At 37.3% G+C, this 11,423-nt stretch overlaps 1 protein-coding gene across 1 annotated transcript in view; it reads left to right on the top strand.

Moving 5' to 3' along the window:
• The first annotated feature begins 279 nt into the window (after positions 1-279).
• The window catches only part of LOC104164571 (chromosome unknown open reading frame, human C7orf72), a 26,570-nt gene continuing 15,426 nt past the window's right edge, over positions 280-11,423 (top strand). Inside the window, 6 exon segments of the mRNA XM_009703933.1 lie at positions 280-802; positions 7,530-7,624; positions 8,573-8,645; positions 9,296-9,436; positions 9,887-9,934; positions 10,500-10,530. Coding sequence (XP_009702235.1) covers positions 280-802; positions 7,530-7,624; positions 8,573-8,645; positions 9,296-9,436; positions 9,887-9,934; positions 10,500-10,530 — 911 coding nt within the window.

The raw sequence follows: 11,423 nt of genomic DNA, 5'->3' as shown, positions 1-11,423 counted from the left end.
TTTCATTGTGAGGCGGCTTCTGTTGGTACCAAGCAACAAAAACACTCTCTGTTAATTCAATGGCTCTGTTCTTTTTGTACCATACTTGATAAATCCCTTTTCAGGAAAGAATTCACTACTTAAACCACTGCCTTGCTCTTCATGGTTTCTATGCACTGATCTTCTGGAGGATGATCTCTAGTTTTACTGTGGTTTCTTGGTTAGGACTTCAGAAACTCCGAGAAAGAGGAGCAAGTGGAGTCTTTTAAGTTTACTGCCACATGAGGACAATAGAAGAGAATGACCGTGGTTTCCCATGGAGCTGAAAGGCAGGCAAGTGCCTTTAAAAAGTCCGCCATGTCAGTTGAACCAGTTCAGAAGATGGATCACCAACAGTATCCAAGTCTGTTAAAGAAGATGTGCATGCCTGTTGTGAGAGGTCCTGAGAACAGACCTGGCTTTGCCAGCTTTGAAGAGAAAAACAGTAATTCTTTCCTTAAGTTCAGTCCATTCACCCCTCCCATAGGGCCAAATTGCCCTTTATTCCCACACCGGGATGATGTGCCTTTATTAGATCCTTGCTCAGGTTTTGTGAGTCCAGGAGCAGATGCTGACCTGCAGCCCAATGCTGGAAGAGCTGTTGAATCCCTGGTAGACTACAGTGATGTGAAACCTCACCAGCAGGGCCCCATCACAGGAAAGAGAGGCCAGGGTGCCCACAGGAGGCAACTGATCCTCCTGGAGGAAACCAGCCAGGACAGAAGGTGGAACTCCAGGGTTGTGTCAGCTGCTTCTGTCAGAGCATGAATCAGAGGTAAAGCAAACTAGCATTTTTATTTCTTAATCACCAAAGAAATTGGTGATGCTTGACAAATAAATAAAATTAGTTTCTGAACTCCATCCCCCATGATCCTGAAAGAACAGCCTTATAAAATATAGTTGCCCTGAATATTTGAACTGAATGTAACAACTGCAGTAGAGTGTTTGTGTGATTCATTGTCCCTGCTGTAGCAAAGACATACCAGTCCGCGAATTCTAATGAGCATTCTAATGCTAAAAGAAATAATCTTTTAAGGTAAATAATGTTTTAAAAAATCTGTTTATGTAAATTATGAAGTTATATACAGTAGTTTTAATGAACACCTGTTTTAATGTAAACCAAAATAACAAATCACTCCAGAGTTGGGAAATCCCCTGGATATTTCTCTGTCTTTCAGTGTTTCCTGACAAGTTGCAGTGCAGCACGCTTAAAGACCTATTTCGGCATGTAGCTGATCAGAGAACAGAAGTTCTTTAGGACTGCTGTTACATGTTGGTCAAAATACATATTACCCTCTTATTTTATATCAATGTGTTACACATAAAGTTGGGTCTGATCATTTCGTATTGATTACAGCATCAAAATGGAAATTCATTCTTTTTAACATGAAGCAAAATTGGGTTGGTAGTTACTATTCAGAATTTTCTGATGAAAATTCTGGAAAGCAGAAATATCCACCCAGGGCTTCTAAAGGCAGACATAATTAACCGTAAGCAATATGGTTGAATTTTTATAAAGATTAAGCCAATTCCAACAATTTTCATAGAGAAATGCTCATTGCAGCTAGAACAAAATTTTATGGGAACTCCAACATGCTCATAGATGAGGGGAGGCATTTCTAGAACATGATGAAGAAATATAAATAAGCTCCTTGTTCCATTTTACTATACAAAGATAACACTCTCACTTCACAGTTAGCTATACTTTATCCATGTTATTGTCACCATAAAGCCTCTACATGCTATAAATTCAGGCAATGGTTTTGGTTCCTTGTTTCTGTCTTCGAATTTTGCATTTTAAATCACTTTAAGCCTACTGCAGTCATATAACAGAACCCAAAAGAACCCAAGAAACCACAGGGGATAAAAAAAATAGACTCTATCATTTTCCTTTTTTTTTTGAGCTCATCCTATGTAATTTTCACTCTTATTTCTCAGTTAGTGTGTTCTCCATTTACATATGAACTCAGACATCAATGAGAACTGATCAGCTTTTTTTTTCCTGCAAGCTTCTGGAAAAATGAAGGGGAAAGAAGATTTGAGATACATAATTTTATCTGACCATTAATTTTTCTAAAGCAGAGAAAAACAGAGAGAGACACAGAGAGAGAGAGACTCTGGCAGAAACACCTGAAATGAGCACAGGCAAAATCTGAAACTGAATGTCATCAAGTCGGTAACCTAGGTTACAGTCAAGAAGGTGGTCTGAAATGGAGAGTAGTTCCAGAAAGCAGATAGAAACTGTCTGATGGTTTTCTGGTCATTTTTTGTTGAGTAAAGTTCACTATTAGAGCGAAATATGGACTCCACTGAAGCTGTTGGAAAAAGTCAAGCTTAACTTGGAGACAAACCTTGAAACAGATATTGTCCAACATAAATTTCTTAAGGAAAGCTCTGCAAATGTTCTTCCAAACCTAGTATTCATTTACAAGTTTTCCAGTGATGCTTAGTTATTAACTACAAATGTGTAAATATAGATATAAAAAGTAGTTGAGTTTTAAGCTACTGTTTTTAATGAAACTGCATAAACAAATGCCAGATTTCAGCTATGTGATTCAGAGCCCAGCTACCAACTCCCAGGCACGTGATGTGATGAAAGTTGCTAATCTTTCTAGATACCAGTCTCAAGACATTCCACAGCTAAGTTGTTTGGGGAAGTTGTGCTGAGAGAGAGATCAGGCAGGCATTTTGCAAGCAAGTTCTACAGTTATTTTCTCCACTGTGTCAGAGGCGAGTGCAAAAAAAAACCAGAGGTGGAAGCAGCCTTTGAGATGGATGAGCTGAGGTATATAAAACCTCTGCAGTGGACAGAAAGTTCTCTGTTGTGAGAAGATGTAGTGCTATGGCTTAGGCAGTCAACAGTGTTACTTTGAACGTCCACAGCAGTCTTTTGCATCTACTGAGCAAACCAAGTCCATTGAATGGTGAGGCTCTGTGATAGCAAAGCAAAGGTGAGAAGTTGACAAAGAAGGTCATTCTAAGACTGGAGAATCAGAGCCTACCAGAGAAGTGAGATGGCTGAAGAGCTGTTCTTCATGTCTTCTGGCTCAGTATATGGAACGTGCTGAGTGCTAGAAGACAAGGTCTTTAAGAAGTTGACAGTTTTTGCTTGTAGAGTCTCCTTCTCTCACTCATATGACAACAGAATTTTGTAACCTTTTCTTTGTGGTCTCAAGTTTCTTTACGATGTTTAGGAGGACCTCAGAATTTGACCTTACAGGTATATTTGTACCTGGAAACCTGGTGACGAAACCCTCATATCCAGTTTATAATTATTATTCTATGTTGTATGACTTAACACAGAGATAGGCATGGGGATTGCAGAAGGAACCAGAGAATTTGATAAGTCTGATAAGGAGCGGAGATACTTCTTGCCCCTAATGGAAGCTGACACACCTGTAGACACAGTTTTCTTGAAAAAGTGGGAAATGGGAAACACTATAGCGTTTACCTATAGACTAGATAATAATCCTTTTCTATAAGAAATAAGCAGTTACCTCATGCTGCTACTAGAGTGGTCATATTTGGATTTGTCCAAAAGCCCAACTAGTCCAGTATTCCATCCAAGACTGTGGATGATTAACAAAGAATGTCATCGTACTTCCTCCACATATTTTCCTATCATGTGATGATTTGTTGACCAGGGATTTGTGACCAGCAGATGGTGTGTTTGTAGTTAGTAGTCATGGATTCATAGATTTGCCTTCTTAAATATATCCATTTGCTTTTTGAACCTATCACTTAACTTCCAACCCTCTATTTCCTCTGTATTTGTGAATATCTTAAACAACAAAGTCCTAAGCCTGGATGAATTATGTCCAGATCTCTCTACCGGTGATCTCCATCCATCTGAAAAATGGATCATTTACCCCTTCCCTCCTTCTCTGTTCTTCTAATCAATTATTTATCCATGTGAAGATCTTATCTTTATTCCTTTGTTACTGTAAGAGGCTCTGTTGAACAATTTTATGCAGAACTTGTTGAAATAATTGTGGTTGCATTATACTAATTTCCCAATGGCCTTTGTATAGGAAGAGATCCCTTCCCAGTGCTTCCTCTCCTGAAGCAAGTATTTTCTCCACGGTAATCGTTACTCTCGAGAAGTAATCATCCAGGAATAATCCAGGATTAAGCAGCACATTGAGAGTGAGGCAAATCAAGGTAGGATTCCAGCCTCTCCTCGTTTTCAAATAATGATAGAAAATGACTGTACACAATGCTGGTGCAGCCCCAGTTTGTAACATAGGCATTTAGTGAGATAAAACCTTTTACCTGGCTGCAGAAAAAGAAAGAGGAAAGGTTAGTCAGGGGCAGTAACATGTAAAGCAAAGAGCAAAATAACGTGCAACTTGAAAACCATCAAATTAACAATTCAAGAATGCTCATAAATAACATGCATACCTCGTAACTATTGTAGCATATGAACAAAGTCAACTAAGAATGAAAAATGGCCTACAGTAGGCTCAAGAATATCTGTGCTATTAAATAATTACCCACAACACAATGAATTGTGTGATAGCATGCTACCTAATAAGCTAGTAGGTCATCTGGAAATAATGCATAAAAACTGAGAATAATTACTTGAGGGCTGAGTGTCATTGAATAAAACAACTGTGGTTTCACTAAGGATTTGATTATTTACCATCCCTACAGTTATGTATTTCACTGTTTGTTTTTCACTTGCCCAGTAGCAGAGTGATGCTTTGTTTATTCAATAACTTTAGTCTTTCTCTGTTGCTTTCTTTTGTCATGCATGTCTTTCCAATATAAACTGATGGGTTTTATGCTTATTTACAATTATTTTTCAGGGGGTGATTTGTAGCCTTTTCTTTCAAAAGAGTAAAAGGTAGAGAAGTAATAATGTTAATAGATTATATTTATTTTCCATATATAAAGAGAAATAGAATAATTAACCAAGGAACTAAGCAAAATAATCTGGAAGAGTTATCTGTAAACCTTTCATTTGGCATTATTATCTCTTGCTGGGCCCACTGAAGCCAATACTCCTACTAATTTTAAAATGTAAAAGGTAAAAAACAGTGCAAAGTTTTCGAACAACAGTGAGGTGCAGTGAAGCTGGTGAGACTGCTGATTTTGTGAAACCTCTCTGCGTATTTCTTTATGTGCTGACATAAGAATCTCACTTTTTCCTTTAAAAACAAAACAAAAAGGTATTCTGGCTTTCATGGTTTCTGGGAAAAGGCTTAGAAATATGAATGAGTACATCTTCAGTTTCTGACTCAGAATCCAAACCAGAGATTCCTGAAATTTGTTATCCATCATTGAATCCTGCTTTGTCAGATAAGAAGACTAGTTTAAGTGATAAACTGAAACAGACAGTATCATTAAGCTTGTCATTAGTTAAAAGTGACAAAGCCAAGACACTGAGTTCCCAACTTGGACAAGAACAGATCATGCCATTTTCAGTCCTGTGGACTGAGCAAATCATTAGCAGATTTGAAACCTCCAGAAAGTTGACTTAAAGAAAAAATGATTGCAGTTTTTATTGTAGATCTTTCCACTGTAAGAAAAAGGAGAAGTACATGTTAGAAGATTAATCAGCCCAACAGTAGTGTCAAGATGGCAAATTACAGTATGCAGTGCAAGAGCAGAGGTCTCTAGGAATTCATATGTACAATTATCAAAGCAAATGTAGAATTATATACATGTCCTCCTAAGGACATTATAGCTGACGTGAGTGTTTTGCACATACAACACAAGGAATAACAGCTGCAACCTTTAGCTCTTTAATCAATGAACCAGAGGAAGACTGTTTTTTATGGAACTACTAGGACATATGGACGGATACATTTAAGCTATCTACCTCTTTACTATAGAGGGCACTAGTACCCACATACAACATTTGGGACATAAAACTTAATGGAAACATTCACATATGAGTACAAGTCATGTATTTGCACATAGCATTTAAAGTTTACACAAAGTGGAGGCAATAAAGATGCAGGCACCATCTTTACTGCGAGCACATTACCTGTTCAAGAGACACTTTCCAAAATAATTGTTTTAATTGGGGAATGATTCTATTTGAAAAATACTCATAGTTCAAAGATCCACAAATTCTATAAATCTTTTCAAAAGCAGCAACTTCAAGTTATAGCACACTGTGCAGAAAGCTCTTTTAAAAAACAAGTCATATTATTTCCGTATCTACATATAGCATTAGGATAGTAAACTCAGTCTCTTTTACTGAAAGCTGTGATTTTCTTTTAAACTTTGTCAGAGTGATTAGTTCTGCAAGAACTAATTTTGGATTCTGCACAGTGATTTTCAACTTTTAGTCTTTGAACTGTTTTCTCCAAAGTATACCTAAAATTTCTGCAAATAACTAGGAAAACTAACTCTATTATGAATTAGCTTAAATTTGCTACATGAAGGTCTTCATATGCATTAGAGATTTTTAGGGGTCTGGAAGTAAAAAGCAGGTTGAAAACTACTTAAAAGTAGTACATTCTTGATACTACGTAATAGTTTCCAGTGTTCATAGAGAGAGTGGTGTGATGGCTGTATGGCTGCCTACCTCTTTTACTGTACTATTACAAAGTATATTTAGAAGTACACCTTTTCCAAAGTCACCAAAAGCAATATGCTAGTTAATGGCACAGCGATTTGGATGATACTCTCATACATATCCCTTACCTTACTTAAAAGATTATTTTGTGGGTTTTATCCTGATTCCCTAAGGAAACAGGTTGTTTCCATTCATCTTCTTTATTTATCTATTGGTTCTCCCCTAATAACTTTTAACTGCATTGGCCAATTTCTGCCAAATTTGACAGAGATATAAACATCTCAAGAATGATCGCATCCTGGCAAGATTTTTGAATACAGAAGTCTGGGGAGAGGAGAGACATAAATGAGTGTTCTCTTGAGGGAGCTGAAACTTGGGCCTTATAACAACTTTCTCTTTGGCAGCAGCTCACGTGCTTATCAGCCTGTGTGTACTGGCCCACCAGTCAGCACATATGTGGCTCTACAGTAACTGCAGGATATGGCCTCATGGTGGTTAAGCCTCATTTACAGGACCTGGTCAGGAAGAACACAAATTATGGAATACTGGAATATGAAATTGGGAGGATGAAGGAGAGAGAGAAATATCCTTAGGAAATCAGTCACCTATTGCTCATGGAATAGGTTGTTTATTGCTTTCAGGGCTGGCAAAAATTATGTAAGTGTAGAAATGCAGTATGTATTTACTAGTTTGGGCTGCATTAACAAGCTTTTATTATTATGCTTGATAATTTGGATACTTTCCTTTATACAGTTAGTACTGTACCTGACAATATGTGAAGTAGGCCAAACCATAGCAATGTGTGTTGTGACATTATTTATCACTTACTTTCATCTTCCATGTAATTTAATGTATTTTTGTGGAAGTTTGTAATTCAGAGTGGTAAAAAGTTGAGCATCAATTTTTATGGGAAGCCATGAGTTGTTTTTGTCCAGTTTAAAACAATAAGGATTGCTGCAAATTGATTAACTTATTAGGAAGGCCTGCCTTTCAGGTTGGAGAAGTCCAGTGAAAGTTGCTTCTACTCTACCTGACCAAAACCATATTTTTGCATTTTGTATGGAACCCTATCTCAAGGCAAGTGTCTGGTGCTCTTCTTGTAATGACAGAAAACATATTTAAATCATGTTGTTTCTAGTTTGCTTTCCATTCAACATACTTTGGCAGTGATTACAGTACCGTAGTGACTTTTTAATTTCTTCATCTAATTATATTGCAATAAGCGCTGTATTTCAGGAAGCTGTATGTTAGCATGACCAGATTTTAATGGTGGCTATTATTCCAATAATTTTCATTTTTTGTACTGTTACTTTGGTTAAAGCATTTAGACTGTAATGTGGGACTGATACTGCCAATGTCAGTTATGTGTAACTGGAGACAGAGTTAGAGCGAAAATACCAGAATGTACAAAAGATACCAAAACCAACCTCATACTTGGTATAGACACTCATCTATTTAATACTTAGGCACTGCCTTATTTGGTGCAAGTCGCAAACAAATAAGTAAATAAAAACCATCAATGATTCCATAGCGCAAGTCTGATTAAGTCTTTCACATACTGAAAATGTAATGGCATCCTTCATCCTTCTACACCGATGAGACTATTCATAGTCCTTAAAGTGTTGCACATGCTTAAATAGTTCTTTACGTTGGACCCATTTTGTAGCAATGAACATGATACAAATACATCAGGCATATGTGAGGAACTGCAAAGTGCGTTTGCTATGTCATTTTATAAATAATATAACAAATGTAAAGCTACATTCTTGAGGACATTCTATTAGTTTTAAACTTGTAATCACTATATTACATTTTCCTTCCTGAGTAAAACTCCTCAGAAATAGATCCATTCTTGATCTCCAGTGCCAGCTGGTGAAGTATGTGAATTGTGTGTTTCACATTCTGATGCAAAAGAAGATGGTAAACTAGGAAAATGCAGATACATACAGTTCACTTTAAACAAGGGATCATAGTATCATATGTGTTGATAACATTGCTTTCTGCCATATATTTGATTTCTCTTAGGAATCAAGTGATCCTTCTGCAAGATGGAGAGAAGAAAAAGCAACGGTCTATTTCTACAAGTCAAATACTAAAAGTGAGACACCATTTCCTTTAAAAACAGTTTTTGCTTTTGCTTTACTTCATTTTTTCATCCTTTTGCTACTATGCACCTTTAAGTAGCAGGACATATAAGACTACAATTTTTCTGTCACTCAGAACTTCTGGTGTTTTAACAGCATTTAGCATAGGATTCATCTTGTGAACTTCAGTTATCTAAAAGCTTACATCCAGTCTATGCCTTTCATCTCCACTTCCTCTATAGGCAGTGAAGAGAAACTGGTTTCCAAAAGGGCATCCTGTACAGGTGTCTTCAACGCCTGTCACAGGCATGATATGACTAGTGTCTAATCTCTATTTATGTCTTGTCTCGCTTAACTGACTATTCAAATTTAGACAAATCCCATCATCACTGTAAGCTTATTGGAAGATAAACTACCTCTTTCAATTAATGAGCAAGATATTTTTTAAGAAGATAAGCCTGTGAAACTTTACCATAACAACTTGTTCCCTAACAAGCAATATGTAATTCCAGGCTTTCCATTTCCCTTTAAACTAGGAATATACATCTTTGTTATTTTCTACATCCTTCTTTGTCACATAATTCCTTATTATCTAGCTACTGGTGTCATTCACTAATGATTATATGGGAACTTTTTTCTCTTCTTATTTACTGTTGATCTAGAGCTTATGAAGAAGTTTCTTGGGATAACATGTTACCTTCCAAAATCCAGCCTCCGGAATCAACAGTGGAAGTGTTGGCTGATCCTGTTTCCCAGTGTTTCACAAAAAGTCGATACAATCCTGAACCTGAAATAAGCCAAGTCAGTGAACAATTTCTTGCCAACTGGTTTTAGGTTTTGCTAATAAAATGTAGCCTAAATTTTGTGTAGGTCATACACATAAACCCACAGCAATGTTTTCAAATAAAAACAATCCTAAGTGAGCGTTTAAGGTCATCAGCATGCTCCAGTAATTGCCTCAAATGATTCCATATTTTTTCTCTTATCCTCCCCTGTAAATTGGTACAGAAGAAGATATGCATGCACAGTACCAAAAGAGAGGAGAAGGATATTGAGGAAAAATTCGGTGATAGGAATGATGCTGTACCATAATAAATCTCACTTTGTTAGTTTACTTGTGATTATTAACTGTAATATTATTTTTACTAAACTAAAATTCAGTCCTGCAATTGGTTCTGATTGCTGCATGAAAATCTATTAAGCCAAATTAATTAGATAATGTTGCCTTACAAGAAGCATCTAATTATGATTTTAGGTTGTGGAGGCTTCTGGGACAGATTTCAATCAAAATCTTTTACCTCTTGTGGTTTAACCTCAACCAGCCATGAAGCACCATGCAACCACTTACTCACTCCCCCCTACCATGGGATGGGGAGGAAAATCGGAAAAAAAGTGAAAACTCATGAGTTTAGATAAGAACAGTTTAATAATTAAAGTAAAATAAAATGAAATACTAACAACAACAGCAATAATAATAGTAATGAAAAGGAATATAACAAAAGAATCAAACCCAAGACAACTGATGCACAACACAATTGCTCACCACTTGCTGACCAATGCCCAGCCTGTCCCTGAGCAGCAATCAGCCCCTCCCGGCCAACTCCCCCAGTTCATATACAGGGCATGACACTCTATGGTATTGAATATCCCTTTGGCCAGTTCGGGTCAGCTGTCCTGGCTGTGCTCCCTCCCAGCTCCTTGTGCACCTCCTCGCTGGCAGAGCATGGGACACTGAAAAGTCCTTGACTTAGGGTAAGCACTGCTTAGCAACAACTAAACCATCAGAGTGTTATCAACGTTATTCTCATCCTAAATACCAAACACAGCACAGTACCGGCTAGTAGGAAGAAAATTAACTCTTATCGCAGCCAGCCGAAACCAGCAGAGACCTATTAATTTGTAAGTTTCTTTTTTTTTGTGAATATCGGGGTCCTCTGAACACTTCCTTTATGAAGTGTACATACAGTTAATTATTTCAGAAGACTAAATTCAGCAGCATTCTGTAACTAGAGAAATTAAGATAGTCAATCAATAACTGTATGAAAAGTATACTCTAACATGTTTCTCCTGTGAGAGAGTTAAATATAAAAAGCAGAACAGGAGAAATCTATAAAGTGGGTGATTGTCATGACTTCACACATCTGATGTTTTCATTAAGACATGACATCTATGAAAACACCACAGTAATCATACACATGTACAAACTTGAGGTTTTATCTGCTGTCTGTAGAATCCAAAACAATCACCTGTGCATCCGTGTCTTTTTTTTACCCTGTAGTTCACCTATTCTGTCTCAGAGTGGAGCACTTTAAATAAGGCCAGTAAAGGGTGACAGGAGGTTCAGAAGGGCTCAGATAAAAGCCAAGTAGAGATGGGGGAGGAAAGTTTGGTCAAAGCAAGATAGGGAAACTAGAACTTGGCTTCTTTCCAGACCATGAGCCAGCAGGTTTGCTCAGTCAAACTCAGTGGACAGGTGTGCTACTGGGCACAGTCAGGCACACAATGGGAGAGACAGGTACCTCTGCAAGGTGGAAGGGAGGTAGAAAACACTATCGTTATGGTTTCTTGAGTGTTGCTCTTTCAAAGGAATATAGATGTGGACAGTGAGAGCAGCTTGCAGGGGCAGACCAATAAGGAAATTCAGACCTGATGTTAAATTTTCCCACATTCTCAAGAGTTGAATGAGAGAGGTGTTACAAGTAGAGAAGCAGTTCATTTTTAAAGAAAACTTGCTTGTACTATCCTAGGAAATTGACTGAAGTCCCAATATCTGAGGATGAAGATTAAAAGAT

This window comes from Cariama cristata, unplaced genomic scaffold, assembly GCF_000690535.1.
Source record: "Cariama cristata isolate BGI_N322 unplaced genomic scaffold, ASM69053v1 scaffold15757, whole genome shotgun sequence".
Taxonomy (NCBI): domain Eukaryota; kingdom Metazoa; phylum Chordata; class Aves; order Cariamiformes; family Cariamidae; genus Cariama; species Cariama cristata.
This window is presented reverse-complemented; position numbering and strand designations above follow the sequence as displayed.